The sequence below is a fragment of the Rhamphochromis longiceps genome, linkage group LG4, assembly GCF_057381845.1.
Source record: "Rhamphochromis longiceps isolate RC_006_pf linkage group LG4, R_longiceps_female_GT1.1, whole genome shotgun sequence".
Lineage (NCBI taxonomy): Eukaryota > Metazoa > Chordata > Actinopteri > Cichliformes > Cichlidae > Rhamphochromis > Rhamphochromis longiceps.
In genome coordinates this window covers 37905585-37929585 of record NC_140560.1, presented here as the reverse complement: position 1 = coordinate 37929585, position 24001 = coordinate 37905585, and the positions used below count along the sequence as shown (strand labels likewise).

General features: G+C 44.7%; 1 protein-coding gene across 1 annotated transcript; it reads left to right on the top strand.

Moving 5' to 3' along the window:
• Nucleotides 1–10765: 10765 nt before the first annotated feature.
• LOC146672336 (uncharacterized) lies at nucleotides 10766–20214 on the top strand. The gene is made up of 9 exons (XM_085405321.1): nucleotides 10766–10918; nucleotides 11303–11431; nucleotides 12592–12674; nucleotides 13098–13257; nucleotides 13400–13471; nucleotides 13555–13701; nucleotides 14034–14257; nucleotides 14355–18166; nucleotides 18775–20214. The coding sequence occupies exons 1-8, from the start codon at nucleotides 10766–10768 to the stop codon at nucleotides 18130–18132; spliced, it is 4746 nt and encodes a 1581-aa protein (XP_085261447.1). The 3' UTR covers nucleotides 18133–18166; nucleotides 18775–20214.
• Nucleotides 20215–24001: the final 3787 nt, after the last annotated feature.

Sequence of the window (24001 nt, the reverse complement as noted above, 5' to 3'; positions counted from 1 at the left end):
GGAACCAGGCTCAGGGAGGGGCGGGGCCATCTGCTGTGATTGGTTGGGGTGAGAGAAGGAAGACAGGATAAAGACATGCTGTGGAAGAGAGACAGAGGTTAATAACAGATATGATTCAGTGCAGAGAGGTCTGTTAACACATAGTGAGTGAAGAAGAAACACCCAGTGCATCATGGGAAACCCCGGTAGCCTACGTCTATTGCAGCATCACTAAGGGAGGATTCAGGGTCACCTGGTCCAGCCCTAACTATATGCTTTAGCAAAAAGGAAAGTTTGAAGCCTAATCTTGAAAGTAGAGATAGTGTCTGTCTCCTGAATCCAAACTGGAAGCTGGTTCCACAGAAGAGGGGCCTGAAAACTGAAGGCTTTGCCTCCCATTCTACTTTTAAATACTCTAGGAACAACAAGTAGGCCTGCAGAGCGAGAGCGAAGTGCTCTAATAGGGTGATATGGTACTACAAGGTCATTAAGATAAGATGGGGCCTGATTATTTAAGACCTTGTATGTGAGGAGCAGGATTTTGAATTCTGGATTTAACAGGAAGCCAAAACAGGAGAAATCTGCTCTCTTTCTAGTCCCTGTCAGGACTCTTGCTGCAGCATTTTGGATCAGTTGAAGGCTTTTCAGCGAGTTTTTTGGACATCCTGATAATAATGAATTACAGTCGTCCAGCCTGGAAGTAATAAATGCATGAACTAGTTTTTCAGCGTCACTCTGAGACAGGATATTTCTAATTTTAGAGATGTTGCACAAATGGAAGAACGCAGTCTTACATATTTGTTTAATATGTGCATTGAAGGACATGTCCTGGTCAAAAATGACTCCAAGGTTCCTCACAGCGTTACTGGAGGCCAAGGTAATGCCATCCAGAGTAAGAATCTGCTTAGATACCATATTTCTAAGCTTTTCAGGGCCGAGTACAATAACCTCAGTTTGATCTGAATTAAGAAGCAGAAAGTTAGCGGCCATCCAGGTCTTTATGTCTTTAAGACATTCCTGCAGTTTAACTCATTGGTGTGTGTTATCTGGCTTCATGGACAGATAGAGCTGGGTGTCATCTGCATAGCAGTGAAAATGTATGCTATGTCTTCTAATGATGCTGCCTAAGGGAAGCATGTATAATGTAAACAGAATTGGTCCTAGCACTGAACCCTGTGGAACTCCATAATTAACCTCAGTGTGTGAAGAGGACTCTCCATTTACATGCACAAACTGGAGTCTGTTAGATAGATATGATACAAACCACTGCAGCACAGTACCTGTAATACCTACAGCATGTTCTAATTGCTCTAATAGGATATTATGGTCGACAGTATCGAACGCTGCACTGAGGTCTAGCAGGACAAGCACAGAGATGAGTCCACTGTCAGAGGCCATAAGAAGATCATTTGTAACCTTCACTAAAGCTGTTTCTGTGCTGTGATGAGCTCTGAAACCTGACTGAAACTCTTCAAATAAACCTCTGCAGATGATCTGTTAGCTGTTTGACAACTACTCTTTCAAGGATGTCTGATATGAAAGGAAGGTTGGAGATTGGCCTATAATTAGCTAAGACTGCTGGGTCTAGAGATGCTTTTTGAGTAAAGGTTTAACTACAGCCAGCTTGAAGGCCTGTGGTACATAGCTGATTATTAGAGATAGGTTGATCATATTTAAGATCGAAGAATTAATTAATGGCAGGACTTCTTTGAGCAGTTTTGTAGGAATGGGGTCTAAAAGACAGGTTGATGGTTTGGAGGAAGTAATTATTGAAGTTAACTCAGAAAGATCAATTGGAGAAAAAGAGTCTAACTTAACATCAATGGTACTAAGAGTAGCTGTAGATAATATTACATCTGTGGGATGATTACTGGTAATTTTTTCTCTAATGATAAAAATTTTATTTGTGAAGAAGTTCATGAAGTCATTACTAGTTAACGTTAAAGGGATGGTTGGCTCAACAGAGCTCTGACTTTTTGTCAGCCTGGTTAAATATGCTGACGACACAGTTCTCCTGTCACTGCTGTCAGGCCCTCACAACACCACGGACCACGAGTTTGTAGAGTGGTGTGACAGCTCCAAACTTGAACTGAACGTGAGCAAAACCAAAGAGATGGTGGTGACCTTCTCCAGTAGGCAGAGAGATCTGGCTGCTTCAGTCACCACCACCATCCACGGGAAGCCAGTGGAGGTAGTTGAGGAGCACAAATACCTGGGAACCATCTTTGACAACCTCCTGAAATTCTCTGCCAACACAGAGGAGATTCTCAGGAGGTGCCACCAACGGCTACACCTCCTTAGGAGTTAGCACACCCATCATGATGACTTTTTACGATGCCTTCCTGGAAAGCACCATGACCTTGTCCATCACCTGCTGGTTCCACTCCCTCAGCCTTCATACAGGAACAGACTGCAGCACACTGCATCAGTGTGCTCTACAGTCATCGGCCTGTCAGAACTCTGGCAGGTTTTCAGCCAACAGGTCCTCAGACAGGCAGCCAAAATCATCAACGACCCCTCTCACATACTTCACCTCACATTTCAGTGGCTCCCCTCTGGGCGACGCCTCCACTGCATTTCCTGCAGGACTGAGAGGAGGAGGAGCGCCACCTTTGTCCCTAAAGCAGCTCTGCTTTTTAACTCCAGCCGATAAGAACATTTCCCCCACCAGAAACAGAAACTACACTCTTCTTATACTACCAACTCTTTACTCACTTACAGTTATTTATTCACCTTTCAGTCACTTTAATTTTAAAACTGTGTATATTCTGTGTATTTATTATCTCACTCTTATTGCCTGTTTGTGCCCTGTCCTTATCTTTAACATCATGCTGCTCTGTTGTATCTTAATTGCCGCTTGGGGATAAATAAAGTCTTTCTGATTCTGAATCTGAACGCAGGAAAGAGGCATGTTGTATAAAGTGCTTTAACTGCTCAGAGCAGAAAATCACAGTATGAGAACCAGTTAGCAGTTAGCATTTTCAGGCTGCTTTTCTTTTGACCTTTTTTTTTTTTTTTTTTTTTTTTTTTTTTTAAATGACATCAGAAACAGCAGTATGCGACATTACGTGATGGCAGAGCTTCAGTTCATCCTTTGTCATTTTTTTTTTTTTTTTTTTAATAAATAGGACAGGGGGAATGAATGAGAGAGAGAGGGGGAGAGAAAGAAAGAAAACCAAAGGGGAGAAGAGACGGTGAGAAGGGGGGGGAAGAGAGAGAAAAAAAAAAAAAAAAAAAACTCCTGGGTCACCTGTATGGAGAAAAAAAACAAAAAAAAAAACAAACAGAGGAGACAGCAAACAACAAAGAGCAACATAATAATAGAGAAAACAAAGCACCATCACAATAAACTAGCTAGCAGTAGATATCAGTAGATACTAAATAATAAACGATATTGTGCAGCACGCAAGATAGACAGCGCACAGTGTGCTTTGAGGCAGCAGCCAAGAAAGCTTTAGTCCGCGTCTGTGAATACCCATGTGTGCATACCTGTGTGGATCAGCATGCTTGCATTCCAAAGGTTTCTCCATGTAATGATCTGCTAGGGAGTGTGGGGGGGGCCACAGCCCCGTCCTCCAGGGTGTGAAGCGGGTATGGAGGAGATCAAAACTCCAGACATCCAGAGGCCCCCAGAACACAAGAGACCATGGAAGACCAACAGAGGGGCAGCCGCGCCACTGTCCCAGTAAGAGCTGAGGAGAGTCCCAGATGAGGGCTCGCCCAGCAGCCGCGGAGCAGAAGTCAGGGGGAGTTGCAGTGACGCGCCCGTGAGCTCCGCCGGCCCCCAGCTGCGCCTGAGTGACCGAGCCCTAGGCCGAGAGGCCGGGGGCACCCCACCTCCAAAGGGGCCCGAGCGAGCCCCAGGCCCCAGGCCCCGACAAGCGGCCGCCAAGGAGTGAGCCGGTGTGCACCCGGACGCCCACCCCCAGACACAAAGAACCACCAACACATCGACACCTGAGGGAGTCCGCCACCGGCAGGGGAAGTGGTGGTGGGTGGAGATAGGCCTCCAAACCTTGGAGGGCCTGAGATGTCCCCAGAGAGGTGGCGTCTGATACCCAACCTGACATATAGACACAGACATACAGGCACACACAGACACAAACATCCATTCCCACCCTCATGCTCTCATATGCACTCACTCCACACTCAACCAACGTGGAGACAGACATAAAGAGACGCTGTACACACGATCACACTCCCCAAGCGTACTCTACAAACCGGGTCTAGGTACCCTTGCCCCTGGAGGGGGGAATTGCACCCAGACCCAGGTGGTGTTACCCTTTTCCCTGCGGTGGGGAGAGGCAGACCACCCCGACTCCGCAGCAGCAGGGAGGCCCCACACCCCAGACCGCAGTCGGACGGCCAACTCCTCCTACTAGCCCTCCCGCTCCAGCAGGCCGCAGAGAATGGGGGTGGGAGAAGACTCCAAACCTCCCTCCACCCGCTCATTGTAGTGTTGATGCATATGTGTTCTAAGGTGCAATTAAAACCCAGGAGGGCATGGAGCTACCTGCCAAGGAGCAGCAGGTAAGCGCATAGTCCCTCCTGCTAACCCTCAATGACTAAGTGTATTTAAAATTGAGAGGTGGGCAACGACGTCAGGGGTGAGGTATACACCCTGATGGTGATTTGGACTCCGTGATTGTGCCCACCCCCAAGATCCTATATGTATGTGTAATGAGAGTGTGAATAATGTGAATGTCTAAGTTGTGGGATAAAATTGAGGCAGAGGCAGCCAGAAGGGGACGGGGGGGGGGGGGGGGGGGGGGGGGTAGCCTCCTCTGCACCCTGGTGACATACCCCCACTCCAAGGCCCTGCATGTGTGGGTGGTTGTGGAGGAGCGGGAAGAGGGAGGCAGCTGGAGATGGGGAGGGAAGGAAGGGAGGGGCAGGTAACCCCTCCCTGGGGCCAGCTCCCCCGCTGACCCCAGTAGGCACTCCCACCCTCCGCGACCCGCCAGGGAAGGGGGGCCCAGGCCCATCAGACCGGGGCCCGGTGCAGCAGCGCCCCCCGGCTCCACAGAGCCCTGGACAGTCCACCCAACCCCACCACAGAGAAAACTGCACCCACCCCACCAACCACACATCTTCCAGACTACATAAGACGGTAAACGCCCAGGCTGAGATCTTCCTCCACCTCTCCTGTGTCTCCCCCTCTTGCAGAGAGTTCCTGAGAGAAGAAAGCTCCTGCAAGATGTGACCATCCCCCCCACCAGTTGAAGAGCCCCCCAGGCGGCTCGATGCACCGGCGGCACCCTGCTCCAGGGCCGGGCCCCCATGCACCCACCCGCCCACAACCCCGGCAACACACCAACCAGGACCCGAGCCCCCGAGGCCCGGCCCGGGCCCCAGCCCAGAGACGGAGCGCCCCCAAAACCTCACGCCCATCCCGGACCCACCCAGGGGCAGCCAGGTTGCCAGGTCAGTAACCCACGTCCGTCAGCACAGACCCTCCCCTAGCCCCGCTGCACGCAGCCGCGAGGAAACAGTCACCTGAGAGCCAACAGAGCCCCCAACCGGACGTGACCGCTACCCCGGGTTGAGCCCCCCAAGGAAGATGCCTCCGGGGAACCCCCCGACGCCCTAAGCCTGTCCCTACCCCCTCACCAATCACAACAGTGAAGGCGGGACCAAACTATGACCCCCCACCCCCACTAGGTGATGGAGCTGATAAAAGGGGCCCAGAGCAATTGATCTAATGTGGTGGCAGAGGCTGTGTCAAGACTAATGTAATCTAATAGATAATTTCTATATTGGTTAGAATTAAGATTATTTTTATTTTTCCAGTTCATGAGGACTGTTTTCTTGGCTATGCATAGGGCAGTGAAGATCATATGGGCTATATTCTTTTCTGAAGTGACATTATCTAAGCTGCCCAACAAACACACTAAGGGGGAGGTTGGAATGTTACATTTCAGACACTTTGATAAGTCTTCACATATCTCGCGCCAAAACTTTTGCACTGGTGGACAGAACCAAAGAGCGTGGATGTAATTGTCTGGTGTATTGCCTTGACAGTGTGAGCAGTTGTTGGAAGATGTAAAGCCCATCTTGAACATCCGATGACCTGTATAGTGCACTCTATGAAGTATTTTGTATTGTATTAATTGCAGACTGGGATTTTTAATTAATTTAAAAGTTTTTAAGCAAATCTGAGACCAGAAGTTTTGGTCTAAGCTGACTGATAAATCTGCTTCCCACTTTGCAGTAGGAAGGGATATTGATTCATCTAATTTAGAAAGTGTTCTGTATATTTTAGATAATAATTTGGGGGATTTAAGAGTAAGAAAATGTGCCGCACTTAGTGGTGTTTGTAATTCAACTTGACTGAGGTTAAATTTCTTTTTTACTATGGATTTAATTTGTTGATATTCTAAAAACCTTGTCTTGTTGATCCCATATTGTTCAACTAGTCTGTCAAATGGAATAAATTCTGTTCCCTCTAATATATGTTCTAAGTATTTAATTCCTTTACAACTCCATTCTGGGAAATTAATCATATTATTGTTTTGTAATATGTCAGGGTTATTCCAGATAGGTGTACGTTTGCATGGGATTAATGAAGACTCCGTTATTTTTAGAAACTCCCACCATGCTGTTAGAGAGAAGCTGATGTTGATACTTTTAAAGCATTCATGTCTTTTGATGTTTGAGCTAATAAATGGTAGGTCTGAAATCTCTAGATCCTTGCATAGTGCCTGTTCAACATCTAGCCAGGGCTCATCTAAGGTATGTTTTAACCATTCTGAGATGAACTGAAGCCTGTTGGCTAAGAAGTATTGGTGAAAATTAGGCAGATCTAATCCTCCTCTATCCTTGGTTCTTTGTAGCGTTTTTAAGCTAATACGCGGGGGTTTATCTTTCCAAAGGAATTTGGAAATATATGAATCCAGAGATCTGAACCAATCTTGTGATGGTTTGTTAGGGATCATCAAAAATAAGTAATTTATTTTTGGCAAGATCATCATTTTTATAGTGGCGACCCTTCCCATGAGTGATATGGGTAAAGATTTCCATCTAGTCAGATCGCCTTCTACTTTCTTTAGAAGTGGGATGTGGTTTAGTTTAGTTAAGTCTGAAAGCTTAGGAGAGATATTAATACCTAAATATTTAATATTTCCGGATTGCAGTGGGGCAGAGGAAGAATTATGGAAGGAGCAGTTAATGGGGAGAACTGTAGATTTTGGCCAGTTAATTGAATAATCTGAAACTCTTGAAAACCAGTTTATTAAAGTAATTACCTCAGAGAGGTTGGTTTGTGTGTTTTGCAGAAAAAGCAACACATCATCCGCATAGAGACTGATTTTATGTTCTATGTTCTTACATTTTATGCCCTTAATTGTTGTAGCCTGTCTAATTGCTGCTGCTAGAGGTTCGATAAAAATTGCAAAAAGTGAAGGGGAGAGTGGGCATCCCTGTCTGGTGCCCCTCAGGAGACAGAAGCTGGAGGATGTCTGGTCATTTGTTCTGATACGAGCCGTTGGGGAATTGTATAATATTCTTATCCAGTTTATGAAAGAGTTTCCAAAACCAAATTTGTGTAAAGTTGCAAATAAAAATTTCCAATTAACTCTGTCAAATGCTTTTTCTGCATCTAGAGATAATATTATGGCTTCGATGTTTTTATCGTATGAGTAGTCTATTAAATTAAGTAATCTATGAGTGTTTGTTGAGGAGTGCCGACCTTTTATGAAACCAGTTTGGTCAGGATGAATTAAGAGGGGGGTCATTTTCTCTAATCTCTTTGAGAGAGCTTTGCAGATTATTTTAAGGTCTACATTTAAAAGAGAAATTGGACGATAGCTTGAGGGAAATAAAGGGTCTTTGCCTGGTTTTAGCAGGAGACTAATGTTGGCAGAATCCATATTTGGTGGTAGTCTGCCCTTTTCCTCGATTTCCTGCAACATGCTGTGGAATACTGGTGCCAAAATTGTCCAGAATTCTTTGTAGAATTCTGCAGGGAAGCCGTCTGGACCTGGAGCCTTATTATTGGGCATACTTATCAGGGCTTCCTGGAGTTCACTTGGCGTCAGTGGTGAATCCAGTTCCATTGCTTGACTGTCTAGTAATTTTGGAAGAGTTACGTTGTCAAGAAACAGATCAATTTCATTTTTAGATGGGTTTATTTGTGGTGAGTATAAAGTTTCATAGAAATCCCTAAAAATGTTGTTTATTCTTCCAGGATCATATATTGTGTTCCCCGATAAATCTTTAGCAGCACATATAGTTGTTTTTTCTTTATTTATTTTTAGCTGGTTAGCTAGAAATCGACCTGATTTGTTACTGTGTTCAAAATTCTGCAAGCGAAGTCTTTGTATAAGGAATTGTGTTTTTTTATTAATAGTTTCATTTAATTCTAGTTTTGTTTTGCATATTTTGTTCAATGTTTCCTGATCTTGGTGGGACTCGTAGGCTTCTTCTAGTGATTTGATGTTTTTTTCTAATTCTTGAATATTTTTGTTTTCTTCTTTCTTTTTGTGTGATGAGAAAGAAATTATTTTACCTCTCATCACAGCTTTCCCTGCTTCCCATAGAACAGAAGCAGATATTCCGGGAGTGTCATTAAAGTCTAAATATGAAGTCCACTCTTTTTTAAAATATTTAATAAAGTCTTCATCTTTAAGCAATGATGTATTAAATCTCCAGTTTTTTCTTGGCGTAGTATTATTCTTGTGCATTAGTTTTAAAGATACAGGAGCATGATCGCTGACAGCTATAGGATGAATCTCAGTGTCTGAAATGTCGTTCAGCAGTGAGCTGCTGACCAAAAAATAATCCAGACGAGAGTAAGAGTGATGAACATGCGAGAAAAAAGTATATTCCTTACTGGTGGGGTGAAGAGAGCGCCATGCATCGCAAAGACCAAAGTCGTTCATATACTGTTTGATTATATTTGTGGACTGCCAATTACGCTGAGTTCCTGTTGTGTTGAGCCTATCCATTTCTTCATTTAGTCCAAGGTTGAGGTCACCGCCAAGAATGAGTGTGCAATCAAGGTGTTCAGAGAGTGCACTAAAAAAACCGTGGAAGAATGAGGGTTCATCAACATTTGGACCATATATACTAACAATACATAGTTTTTTGTTCAATATTGATAGTTTAATAATTAGAAATCTACCCTCTGGATCTATAACTGTATCGAGTACTGTAAAATTAACATTTTTATGTATTAAAATTGCTACTCCCCGTTGTCTAGAATTATAACCGGCTGCAAACACGTTAGGAAACTCAGGTGTTTTAAGTTCATTTAAACCTGTGACAGGTTTGTGAGTTTCTTGTAATAAAACAACATCTGCCTGTAGTTTTTTAAGCTGGTTAAATATTTTTAACCTCTTTCCTCTGGTGCCAGCTCCATTTACATTCCATGTGACAAACCTCAGCATGCCCTTAATTGTGCGTGTATGTTTAATGATGTATGCTGGGTGTTTCGTTTAGACAGGTGGAGAGAATATGGAAACATCCCTTGTTTGTAAATAGAAAGAGAAAAAGAAGTGTGGTGAGAGGCTCCATAAGTCTGACTATGTGTGTGAATATTCACTAATATGAACAAGCGTGGCTTGCTTATGTGTCCTGCAAGTCTGTGCGTGCTGTGAGGCTGTTGTGAATGTGCTGCCGTTGAGCTGATGTGTTTGCGTGATCGTGTTGTGAAAATATGGAGAAATAGAGGGTGTTGTTTGTAGGTGAGTGGGGAAGTAGGTGACCACAGCAGTGAAAGACAAGAGAAAGAAAGAAACCACATGAACTGTGAGCGACAACAAAAAAAAAAGAAACGAAACGGAAACATTCCAATTAAAGCAATGACGGAGGGTGACGGTGTTATATCTGCTATGACATCATATTGATATTACTAGGTTAAACACATTTTAAAGGAGAAAGTGTGAATGAATAAGAAAAGAGTGTAGCGGGTTCTTATCTGGAGTGCAGTCAGTATAACCACGGTGTGGTGCCGGGGTCGCGGTACAGCTGTCCGTCCACGTAGAGCCGGTCCACAGCGATGACAGCACGGGAGCCTTTCTGGATAAAGCTACGTCGAACTGGGAACAGGACCTTGCGTCGTTCCAGGATCTCTTTGGGGAACTGGTCGTTCACGCTGAAGTCCGTTCCTTTCAGCTCTCTGCCGCGACTCTTCACCTGTTCCTTCTGTTTGAATTGACTGAATTTGGCCACAATAGGCCGTGGTCTCCCGGTCCGCGACCGCGCGCCCCCCAAGCGATGTACTCTATCGAAGTCGATGTTCTTTACGGTGTCCTCCGGCAGCTTCAGGTGGATTTTAATGAAGTTTTTCACCGTTGCCTCTGCGTCCTCTCCGGCAGTTTCTGGAATACCAGAAAACACAAGATTATCTCTCATGCTACGGGCTTGTAGATCGATAACGGACTTTTGACCTTTAAAGGTTTGTAAGGAGAGTCAGGCTGCTGCGATGTGTCCAGGCTGAGTAAACGCTCTCTAACAGTCTCTCTGTTGCAGGATCTTGTTGAGTTTTGATGGATTTGATTTTCCAGGTTGTAAATGAAGGTTTGGCTCTCAGGTTACAGGAGTGTGTGAGCCACACCATCTGCAGAACAAGTGTAAACCCGACGGCTGCTGGATGCAGCGTGCTGGGCAGGGCTGCCATCCTGCTCAGACCTGTTTCTGAATATCAATATTCAGAGCAGATTAAACCTGAGCTCCATCTGCTCCTGACACACTTGAGACAGACCGCCTGCCTCAGACACCCAGAACTCCAGAACACGACAGAGTTTGTTAAAGGAAGCTTTGAAGAAGCTGATGAAACTGAATTGAGATGATTTCTTGGCTGGTTCTCCGTGGCAGCAGAGCCGGCGGGTCGGTGTGTCCCAGCACGGCAGCTCCGGGCAGCGGCGGGAGCTCCTGTTTATCCAGAGAGAGAGCCGCCCTGCAGCAGCTGAACAGGAGGCTGGCTTCATACCTGCAGCAGGTAGGATGGAGGCAGCATGCTTCATTGTTCCAACTGAGATTAATGAGCAACAGTTAAAAGGATCTGAAAGACTTGGAGGACAAAAAAACATCCGATTTCTTTATAGACGTTTGCACTGCTTAAAGATTGATCTATAAAGTTCTGTGGCAGGAGGACAAATGGTCCTCTCACGGCTGATTAATTATTGATTTGAAATTTTAAGACCACAATAAATCGAAATTAAATGGAATAATCATGAACCAAAGATTGTGTTTCATGATGTCACGTTTAAAACTAAGATCTGAAAGATAATGTTTCCCAGAGCTGTGTGAATGTACGCAGAGAACACGGTGATTCACTCGTACAACAGAATGACAGAGAATGTTTGTTTGTTTGTTTGTGCAGGTCAAGCATCTCGAGGCAGCCAATCAGAGGCTGGAGCATCAGATTGAGGAGGAGCTGGACAGAAAGTGTCCCCGAGAGTTGAGGTGGCTGGACGGACACCTGAGGACCGCCTCCCTGCTGCAGGGCCAGGTAGACTGTAAATAAAGGATGGGCATGGTCTTGCGTTGTCACAGTTCAGCATCTTTGTTGTCCATTCCTTTCAGTCCTTCACTTTTTCTTTCTTACATGCTCTGTCCTTCCTTTCTTATCAACTTGGATTTCCTGTGATTAAAACCAGAGATAAATCTGAAGGACTCTGAGGTGTTCTGCTGTTAACAGATGCGATATGTCAGAGGAGTCATAAAGTAAAGGAAAGAACATGTGCAGACAGCGAAGCTGGAAACAAACCTGATGTCAAATTTATTCTTGTTGCAGCTTGTCGCAGCTTTAGAGTCTCTGCAGTTCTGAGATAATTTAATGATGAAGTCCTCAGTCGAGCCCAGAGATTAAAACATTTACCAGTTCTGTTCCAAGTCAAAGCCAAACAATCTGATCCAGGCATCAACCTGCAGGCTGGAAAATGAAGCCAAACACTGGCAAAGCCTGCAGTTCCTCTAACGTCCACTAGAGGCTCCAGAAGTGAGTCAGTGCCAGAGGGCTCCCAGTAAAGGATGATCTGATATCGTCGTGTTGGTGTTGTTCCCAGATCATCATGAAAATGTTGTTCCAGGTTCAACATCGCAAGTGACCAATCACATTGTTGTGACGTTATTCTTTTGCGCGCCAAGCCAGTCATGCATTTATGAAATTCCAATGTTGCAAGGACAATATCAGTTCTGCTCAGCGTTTATTAAAGGGTCAGGGTCCGTTGATCGGTGGACAGAGGCGGTTTCTCGCAGCTTAAGTACAGTTTTTGGTTTTACGGCGGTTTTTCCCGAAGTCGCATAAGTATGATGTCACAACATTCTGATTGGTCACTTGCAATGTTGATCCTGCATCAACATTTAGTATGATGATCTGGGAACAACACCAACACGACGATATCAGATCGTGCCCCAGTTAATCAGTTTTAACCTTACAATCAAAGGTTAAACGAGTTTCTCAGGTGGTGTCAGGATGCTGTACCTGTGTTTAATGGTCAGACGGGTTTGGACGAGTCCAAAATGTGACAGACTAAAAACCTGAACTTTGGCATGTCCTGTAAAAACCAGAGAAGTCATTAAGGAAATCAACCATTTATTTGTGATTCTCCGCCCAGACGTTTGCACCACCTCCCACCACAGAATAAAGCTTCTCTCTGTCTCTCACAGATCAGTGAATGTCTCTCGGCCCAGGCTCAGGCAAAGCTTCAGTTACTCGAAGCAGAACTCACCGTCTTCAACCTCAAAGAAAGGTAGAGCCACACCAGCGATGTAGTCATACCTGCCTCATGGGTCTCTAATGCACGTCAGTGTATGAGTGCAGAGGCCTGTACGGGATAAAAACCATCACAGAGTCTGCAGAATGAGCTCAGTTTAAAATGCAGGTTTTCATCCCAACACGTTTATGTAACTGTCACACTTCTGTAATTTAACGTGACAACTAGAAAATCACGCGACTCCTCCATCATTCAAACCAGTCAAAGCTTCGCTTCATCACCGTGCTGTAGCTGCTAGCTGTCTGCTAGCTTAATCTGTAGTTCTGATAACTTAACGCTCCACCCTGTCGTCCAAGGATGATCACACCTACACGCAACAACATGGCTGTGGCCAAATATAGCTGAACAACTAAACAGGTAATTGAAGACGTGTCCCATGATCCTTTGCTGTGTGTGCAGGTGCCAAAAGGTGCGTGAGCAGCGTACTCAGCTGGAGGCGGAGCTTAGTGACCTCGGGCTGGTGGGGGAGGTCCTGAAAGTTCACAGTCTGCCTGAGCTTCAGAATCCTCTGAATGAGCAAAAGCAAGAGAAAGCGGATCTGCAGACTCAACACCAGCAGGTAAAACAATCTCACCTGGATGCTTAAAAAAACCTACACCCCTTTTCCTGCCTACCTGTGTAGGATATGCAGGTTCTCCTGGCCCAGATATCAGTGATGTGCTGAGATGCACATCACTGAGTCTTCAGACCTGATCCAACAGGTGGACCACCTGAGACAGACGAGTGTTGGACACCTGGACAAGAACAAGAGCAAACCCAGGTGCAAGACTCAGGTAGGCACATGCACACCTGCACACCTGTATTTTAACATAAAGGAAACATTAATAAGGATAATAATGCAAAAGCATTTTAACAGGTGTTTTGTGTTCAGCTGTCCATGCAGAGCATTTCACAGGTGACCTTTGACCCTTCATTGGGGTCAGACGCTGACAGAGCCGAGCTAGAAGCAATGAGGAGAGAAGTGTGCTGTCTGACAGCAGAACTGACGCGACTTCAGGCTGCGGTAAGATCAAACCACACACCAGCACTCCGATGTTCCGACCAGGAACCTGTAGGCCCACCTATGAGTTCCTCTGGTTCCTTCAGCCACATGTCATTTAGTTTTTTCCAGTCTTCTAGATTGGGTTGATGCTTTAGTTTAGCAAGATAATCTTCACAATAACACGTGTTTTATGAACTCCTCCCCCCAAAGAGCCAATCAACAGCTGAAGCCAAAAGCTGGTCAGACTAGAAACAACTCCAGAGTTTTCTCAAAGTCAGGACTGAAAGACAAAACCAAAACCATCAGAGTCAAGATAAAAAACAGGATTAGAATGAGTCTTCCTGTCTGTCCAGGTCTTGGTGTTGGAGTCCTCTGGTCGGGAGCAGAAGGAGTCATTACTCCAGCAGCTGGTGGTCCTACAGGAGTCAGCAGATGGTTTGTGCAGAGACCTGGACTCGGTGCTCCAGGCTGCAGCACAGCAGGCTGCAGACCAGCAGTCACTGCTGGACGTCAAGAACCAACTGGGGGCCGAGATACAGGACTACAAGCAGCTGCTGGACAGCGCGGACCGTCAGGGGTATGAGATGATGATAGAGGAATAGATAAATACGTCCCCTTTCAGTTATTAAAATTTAGTTTTTTGCTCTTGCCTTTGTCTTGTTTTATCTTTTTAGAGTTTCACATGTCGACTTTAACTCCAAGCCAGATGTCAGATCTTCCTGTCTTGAGACCAGAAAACCCACATTCAGGAGCAACAAGACGGTGAACAGAACCGTCAGTGTTCATGGCGGCCGCGTTCACACTCTTGAAGAAACACCAATAGTTTCACCGAAAACAGCGACTGCAGCCCAGTCAGATTTTGTCCATAACAAACATCCAAATAACTCACCTAGAACACTGACCAAGCCTCTGATGGAGACCATCCAAAACTCTGAAAACCAGAGAACAGTAGTGCTTTATAAAAAAGTGTGCAAGTCCATCATATCTACAGAGACAGGCAGCAGACAGAGGAGCCCTGTGGAAGTTCTTACTAAAGATCGTGATGTTGGGGCTCAAACTAGCCGAGACGTGCGAGCTTTGGTCAAGACCTTTACTTCCAAACAAGCTGGTTCACTCTCTACTGACACAGGGACAGACATGGAAACTAACAAAAACACTCCTTCTGCAGGACCAGACGTAATTCAAAAAACACATTTTGTAATGTATGAGACCTCGTTTCATCTCTGCAAACCAGTTGCTGTTGAGGTAAAAGTGAGAGAAGCTTTCATCTTTACTCAGATGGATCCAATTGAAGCCTCCTTCCAAGCAAAGGAAAAAGATCCAACAAAGATCATCATCAGGGAGGCTGAGACTCCACCAGAAGCTGTCAGGGACATGGATGAAAATGTCAGTACAGTGCACAAGCCAGGATCTCCTCCAGTGTTTAGATCAAGTAAGGTTCAGGTAGCCCTTATGAAAGAAACCGATAAAGGAACAAATGGAAGGTCTGAAACAGTAGACACAGAAGATGTTCTAATCCTTGATCAGAGTTTGGGATTGTCCAAAACTGAACTGAAGAAACTCACAGAAGACAAACCTGCAGTGCATGACAATGAACATTTTTTGTCTAGTATCTCAGAAATTAATAACAAGCTTCACAGTAAAACTACAAGTGCTGAGAACGTAAAGGAAGAAGTAGACAAAGTAGAAGAACTCCACGACTGCAAGGAAGTGAAGATGAACCGTCTTAAATCAGAAAATGAGCTGATAAATCTGCAAAGTCAGGAGATATATTTCAGTGCTACAAACTCAGAAATGTCTATAAGCCTAACTGATTCTGGTGTGGCTTTAAGTTCCTCCAGCCCTGAAGAGCATCAGAGTCCAAGAGAAGAGGAATCAATGAGTCCAACAAAGCCAGATGCATGCTTGAATCCAGAAAAGTGTTCAGTGAAGAGTTCCACTGAGCCAGAACCGGATCTCACACCAAACGATCCACACATATGTTTAAACCCAACTGAGGATATGACTGAGGTGGATGATGGGCTTGTAGACAGAAAGGAAGAAGCAGAAGATACTTTGATTGTCCTGAGTTTAGATAAAAGTTTAACAAATATGTCCAACAACAAACTTGTGAAGGATGCAGATTCATGGACCAGTGTCGGCATTTCTTCTCCAGAAAGCAAGGAAAACCAAAAGTGTTATATCCAACATACAGATAGTTTAAAGGCAGAAGTGGATGAAATGAAAACAGTCAACAATGCCAGCGAGTTAAAGCTGGATCCAGTCGAGTCTAAGAAGGAGACAGGTGATCTTTCAGGTGAAGAGGCGTCAAATATATCTACAAGTTTAACAGATTCTGGTGTCGGTTTGAGCTGTTCCTCTTACGAAGAGCTACAAAGTCCAAAAGAAGTCCATTTGGCAGTTGGTGAAACAAATTCACCTAGCTGCTTGAGCCCAAAAATATGTGTGAGTCCAGATGAGACCGAGGTCATGCTAAACCTTACAGAACAGGTGTTTTGCCCAGTAGATGTGGAAGACCACATTGCAAGTCCTGATCTACTTCCGAGTCCAAATGACCCAGAAAATTACCTCAGCCCAAATGACTCAGACGTATGTCTCAGTCCAGATAGTGATGTAAAAGAAGAGGCAGGAAGTCTGAATCTAATTGAGGCAAATGCACATGTTCACCCAGGAGAGAAATTCATTCTGTCAACAAAAGAGGACGGACAGTCGGTATCGTTTAGTGGAGATGGGTCATTGCCAGAAGACAGAGATACGAAAGTCATAACGTCAGAGGGAAACCGGGGTGTGCTTTTTAGGCCATTTAAAGGTTATGAAGGAAGGGGAATTAAGCTGAATGGCACAAAGATAAGTTCTAGACCAACCAGTCAGAGAAGCAGCCTTCAGGTGAGCAGCAGTCATGGAGGCTCGGTGTTTGGAGATGGACGAAGTATCATAGCAGACAGAGAGGAACAGCTTGGTTTTGGAGGCCTTTATCGCAGAAGAGATGCAAGAAGGTCCAGAGGCAAAGATGTAAGTGGTCCTGCAGATGAAGATAAGATAGGAGGTGTGACTATGAATAGAGGTATGAGGGGGCAGAGAAACAGTGACTGGCAAGCGAAGAACCAAACAGGTAATGCCGAAGAAGCAAGCTTTGGAAATACCCCTTCCAACAGAGGAATGGCCTTTAGCAAGCCAGGAGGTTTTAGCAACAGTGGAGATGCACAAGTGGGTACAGCAGCGGTAAAGGGAAGATTCAGTGGAGACTTGATGGCTTATGGTGGCTGCTTGGGACATATGAGTGTCAGCTTACCTAACTCAGGGAGCAAGGAACATCTTCCAGAAGACGGGAGATTTGGAAGTAGGGGGTGGATGGTTTATGGTGACAGTCTTATACGCCAGAACAGCTTAGACGCTGGGACTAGCTTACCCAATGAAAGGGGTGGAGAAAACTCATCCATGAATGGAAATCTTGTGACAAGTCCACCAGAAGCAGGGAGATTTGGGAGGAGAGGGAGTGCAGAGTGGATATTTTACGAAGGCAGTCTTGGACGTAAGAACAGCTGGGCTGGCAGCGATAGCTCGCTGAGTGCTGAGAGCAAAGAACGCCTTTCACCTGCCACAAACTCAGCCACAACCCCACCAGGAGCTGGGATATTTAGCTGTGGGGAGTTGAAGGTTTACGGTTGGCATGCTGGATGCACGAGCAGCGATAGCAAAGACTGTCCCTCAGCAGCCACACACATAGCAACAAGCCCACCAGGAACACCAGGAGCAGGGAGGTTCAGCAGTGGGGCGTGGACAGTGTATTGTGGGAGTCCTGGTCGTGTGAGCAGAGCTGATAGTGCTGACAGGGTCAGCAGCAGCCAGATGGTCAGTCCTCCCAGCAGCTACGTCAGCAGTGGGCGTAGACTCAACAGTGCTGGAAGTGGTGGCAGGCTGAGCTCGGCCAGTGTCGTGAGGCGCAGCAGCAGCGTGGGGAGATTCACCGGCACGGGCAGCGGCGGATGGAAACCTGTTTACAGCTCAGCGAGTGGGCACAGCGTGGGGAGTGCAGGGTGGGGCGGGGGAGAGAGGACAACCAACAGGCAAAGAGCTCCGAGCCCCGGGAGGAGGATCAGGGGCAGTGGGGGGTGGCTAAGCAGTTCAAAGGCTGCTGGGAACCGGATAACCGGCGCAGGAAGCGGATCCAAAGTCGCTGGTAGCAGTAATAGACTCAGCAGTCATGCTGGAGGGAGGATCAGCAGTTCAGGGAGGACCAATAACACCGGGGGCAGGGTCATCATCAGCAGCGATCGGCCAATCAGGAGCACGGGAAGCCAAGCCGGAAGCAGCAAGGAGAAGATCAGCGTCTGCAAGATGGCGGCACTAACGATCTCAGCTGCAGGGAGGGAGAGAAGTCAGGAGAGACAACGACAAGCTCAGAGAGCCCGACAACCACGACAACAACAAGAACAACAACAGCAACCATGACAACAACAACAAGAACAACAACAAAAGGCTGCAGGTGAGATCAAAGTCGCAAAGACAACAATACAAACACATCTGAGGAGTTCATGTCCAGCATGAAGAGAAAGTAATGCAGGCGACACGAGCAATGACCTGATCTGAAATAAGAACATCGTTGTGGGGTCTTTACTTTTCAGTATTAAGCAGCGTCAGGTGACTGCTGTTGTGATTCGGTGGCTTATAAATAAAGCTGAATTGAACTGACGCATGCACACGTTAACTTTCTCGGATTACTGAGGCTGTTTTCAAACATGCTGAAAAAAGAAATCCAGGTGCTCGAACTCGGAGTAAATGTTATTCCCAACAGGCTTAAAACACACAAAGCCTGAGCTCATGGAAATCTGTGCTTTTGAGTCTAAATGCCTGGATCGACGCTTCTGACGTCTGCATTAATTTCTGTGAAACTAAAGAACATTTGATAGGTACAGCAGGGAGAAAACACGGAGCATCTAACCTGTGTCGTATGAAGAGACAAAGCTGTTTGTTCCTTTGTTTTGTTTACATACAGACTGTTTATTTATACGTTCAGATGTTTTCAAACGTCCGCGCTGTGATGAAGCGTCACTCTGCTTAACAACAGTAAGAATGGCCTCTCTTGCCTTGCAGCTCCCTTGCCTCTCATCCAGCGCTCGCTGACCACAGGTGTCACGGTCATGACCTCTGACCCTGAGGGCGTTGATGACATCATGCAAGTCTGAGTAGGGTGATATTTTCTGATTCTTTTTCTACATTAAATAGTGATTTTTTTCTCATAAGGACATTAAAGACTGACAGGAAGGACATGCAGCAAAGGGCCGCAGGTCGGATTCAAACCCGGGCCGGCCGCACTCAACCGTGCAGCATATGGCTGTCTGATCATCCCACTGAGCTGAACCAGTGCCCATAGATACTGAATTTAATGGAGCCATGACCACACAGCAGTTTTTATCTCTATGTGTTGAATATTTTCAGCCTGACAGGTACATAGGCAGCAGACATCCTCGCCAAATCTTTTGGCTGACAAACACTTTTAAGCTCTGAAGCTGTTTCATTCACACTGAAAGTGTCACAGTCCAAAGACGAAATCAGTGTTTTGTTTCCAAATCTCAGAGAGTTAAAATATGATGATGCTGGAAGAACGACGTGTAGAACATGACGCTGTTACGCAACAGTACATGGAGTACATGTACCGCAGTCACGTATTTAAAATACAAAACATGAGTAACTGTATTCAGTTACAGTTACAGTTGAAAAAGGTGGTAATCAGAATACAGTTACTTTGTTGAAATAAGTGGATTACACGGCGGTCTTTTCCTGTTTCATATGTTCGGCTATGCTCTATTTTTGGTAATTCCACGCCGGTGGAAACCCAAACAAACACACATTAAGAGGCTCTGATGTCTCAGTCTCACGGCCCAGGTCACCTGTACTTGCAGCCTAGTGTTGGTGTGGAGAGTAACCTTCAGTAATAGTAATAAATCACACAGCAATAGGACATTCATGTAGTTGTAAAAAGCATGATAATATATTAAGTAATCCAAAGTATTCAGAATACGTTACAAAATACATTTTGGGGCATGTAATCTGTAATCTGTAGTGGGATACATTTTAACAGTAACCTTCCCAACACTGTTAACAAATACATGTTAAAAAGAAGACATATGTTTCACATTTAGAGGACAAACCACAGGTTTGGGCTTTAAATGGTTAAGAGTCTCATCAGCTGGTGTCATTTCCTTAGTTAATAATAACTTAGATTTGTATGACATCGTACAAGAAAACCACCTTTTAACGTTTGTCTTCTTTATGCGGTGAAACAAAGCAGATTCTTCAGGTGTTGCAGTGACATCAGGAGGCAAAGGTGCTTCATCAGCTTCTCCTAAAAGTTCATGTTGAGCAACATACGACAGTAAGCACCAGGAGCAGATTAACGTTACAGTCTTATCCTCGCTGGGGATTGTTTTTAAATGTCGAGTCCAATAACAGCTTGTTCAGGTTCTTTCCATCTTTATCAGCATCCTTCTGTGTTAACCAGAGAAATCTAGTTTGTACACTTTGACCTGGAAAATAAAGCTGAATATTAATCTGTGCCCCGTTTCCTCTTTAAGAACATGAAAGCGATAAAGTCATGAAGCACCCAAAGTGTCTGATGAGAACGTTTTAACTCAGGTTGTGAAACAGACTCAAACAGACTCACTGCTGGCTTTGTAAAGTAGTTTAGTTCTGTAGTTCTTAGTGAAACACGCAGGAAGAGCACAGTGGGCTTTCCTTCATCAGCAGCCTGAACGCAGGGAAAACCTCTGAAATCTGAGGTCAATGAATACACGGCCTCCACCTATGACTGCTGCACATTCAGTCTAACCACCAGAGGGCAGCAGAGACAATGTGACCTTCCTCCATACTCTCTCCTCATCTTCTTACTCAGTGGTGCATCAGGAGTCTTTCTCCGTGAATCATATTGAAATGATAAGTATGTTTGTAAAAATCAGGCATCATTTTATCAGCTCCAGTTTTGATCATCAACAAAACATATTCAGTATATTCATACATTGTTAGATTCATGTTCAGCTGCTCATTAAAGCAAATTTCAGCTGGACGCGGTGAAGATGACCTGCTGACACAGGTAAATATGGAGCTCACTGCACACCTGTGACTATAATTATTTTTATACTTTCCCAAAGCTGAAGTTCTACAAACAAGACGGGACTGAATTATAGGTCTCCTGCTTAAATTATATTCAAGCTCACAGTTTGCATCATTGGGGGATGACTGAGACTGACAGGTGGATCTGCTAGCTGTCTGATAGGTATCAATACACCCCAAAACCACAGGCTGTCACATCCCTGAGCAAAGATCAAAACATCACCCTATTACCAGCCGTCTAAACACAACGGATTATCACACAAATTTACTACACTCCTCAGAGACAACAATACCTATGAAGCCTGAAGACAAGACCCCACAAGCAAGAACAGAAAGAAAGTTATCAGTTTACTACAGCAACTTGAAAAGGATTAGAGTTGAGGATAGAGTTGTGGCCAAAGGTTTTGAGAAAGACACAAATATTGGTTTTCACAAAGTTTGCTGCTTCAGTTTTTAGAATAGCATATTGCATATACTCGAGAACGTTATGAAGAGTGATCAGATGAATTGCAAAAGGAGCTGCTGGCATCATTTCAATAATCTTCTCATTAACTCAGGTGAGAATGTTGATGAAGAAGATGAAAGATGATTCAGCTGTGGGATCGCCACTCCTGCGGTTTGCACAGGAATGGCAGCAAAGACTTTTGGAAGATGGCCTGGTGTCAAGAAAGTCAGCAATGAGGCCACTTCTCTCTAAACCCCCCCCCCCCCCCAAACAGACTGATTTTAAAGGTAAAGTCATCTTCTCTGATGAAGCCCTTTCCAGTTGTTTGAAGCATCTGGAAAAAGCATTGTCCGGAGAAAAAAAGGCGAGCGCTACCATCAGTCCTGTCTCATGCCAACAGTAAAGAGTCCTGAGACCATTCATCTGTGGGGCTGCTTCTCATCCAAGGGAATGGGCTCACTCACAATTTTGGCAAAAATCACAGATGTGAATGAAAAATGGTACCAAAAATTCATCCAACTTCTTCCAATGATCCAAGAACAGTTTGGTAAAGAACAACGCCTTTTCCAGGATGATGGAGCACCGTGCCATAAGGCCAACATAATAATGAAGTGACTCAGGGAAGAAAATATTGAAATTTTGGGTCTATGACCAGGAAACTCCCCAGGCCTTAATCCAAATAAGAACTTGTGGTCAACCCTCAAAAGGCAGGTGGACAAACCCCCCCACTAATTCTGACAAACTCCAAGCATCGATTATGAAAGAATGGGTTACCATCAGTCAATTTGGCCCAGAAGTTGATTGACAGCATGCCAGGGCCAATTGCAGGGGCCTTGAAAATGAAGGGCCAACACTACTAATACTGACTGTGATGTAATTGTCAATAAAATCCTTTGAAACTTATGAAGCGCTTGTAATTACCATATTTTTTGGACGATAAGGCGCACCGGATTATAAGGCGCATTAAGCGAAACAAAACAGTCAGATAAGTCAAACTTTACTCATTCTTCTTGCTTCCTCCACTTCTGTAACATTGATTCATTAATGCTGTATTCTATCACAGCGGCTCTGTTCCCATGTTGTTGCAGTATATTAATGACTAACCTGGTATTGTGGATGGATTATCTCAGTTGTTCTCCTGACTAAAGTTTGGTCCGCCCAATCCCGGTCCTCGAGAGCTACCGTCCTGCAGCTTTTAGATGCATCCTTGTTCCCACACACCCAAATCAAATGAATGGCTTGTTATCAGGCCTTTGCCAAACATGATGGCATGCTGAAGAGGTAATCAAACCATTTGATTCATCTGTGTTGGAGTAGGGATGCATCTAAAAGCTGCAGGATAGTAGCTCTTGAGGACTGGGATTGGGCAGCAATCCCAGTCCACAGCATCCTGCCATGCGATTGCATTTGTCCCTAACCATCAGGAACCTTCACGTTAACTTTTATCCAGTGGAAAAAAGTTAGCGTTCATCCTCCAGCTTCAGTTTATGTTATGCTAACTTAGCTGTGTCGCTAGCGATCATGCAGCACATCATTATATAGCAGCTAGCCCAACTTCAGTAACCCTACAAACGTCACTGCTGTTTAGTTTTCTGTCTTCATTTATGTTGGAAGTGATAGCAGAGCTGTACGTTTGAATTTTTCAGAAACCTCTCAGTCAGAACATGCTATATCATGTTTAGGTGGAAGCTAGCGAGCTAACTCCCTGCTAACTTCTAACTCCGTTAAATGTAACAAATTCTGTTTTCATGGATGCCTGGATGTTAAACTTAATTTCTAACACCTGGTAAAGCAGCAACGCTGATCATTTTATTAAAGCTGAAAGAATTTAGACAGTTTTTAACTCTCAGTGATGCTGCAGTGTTCGTTTGACTTTGGGACCTGAAGCGGACGGAGTTTAGGACCCAGATTAGGACCCAGAGGCTCCAGACTACGGTAGTCATAACGCTCCAACAATCCATCAAGCGGTGCGGCTTTGTAACTTAGCAAAGTCGAACTAAAACATTTTTTGACAGATTCGGTTCGAGGTCAGTAAGCACAACCAGAATTTATACATAAGTTGCACTGTAGATTTTTGAGAAAATTGAAGGGTTTTAAGATAAGATAACCTTTATTAGTCCCACATGTGTATAAGTGCGCCTTATAATGTGGAAAATACAGTATACTTCAATATATCACAGAAACAACTGACAAAAAGATCTAGAAACACTGAAGCAGAAAAAAAAATATTTGTGTCATTCTCAAAACTTTGGGGTACGACTATAGTCTGTCAAGTCCAGAGAGGGGCGAATTCCTATGAGGGAGACTGAGACCTTTTTCAAAGGCTGCATATTTCCTTTTTACATTATGTCATATCAGGACACAAGCGCATTAATCCAGTGTCTCACTGTTGGTGAATTTTCAGATTTCCAATAAATCAGAATACATGTTTTCACTGCTGTGCTCTCAAGTATAATAAAAGACTTCTTTTAGTAGTTCATGTTAAGACAGCCTGTGTCCCCCAGAGTCCACAGTTTGGGGTCCTGTTCAATTTAGATTCCTATTACCCTTTAGATTATTTAAATGGCACATCTCCACCATCCTTCTATCCTGGGCCACTCCACAACATGTGTAAAAGATATTTTAGGTTTTTCCTACTTATTATCTAAGCCCAGGAAATTCTGCAGACCCACAAAAATATCACCCTGACTTTAACTAGTTATGATATGTAAGCATGTTTGCAAATCCCTCTGCAGGTCAACATGTCAGTCTTAATATTCAATTCAA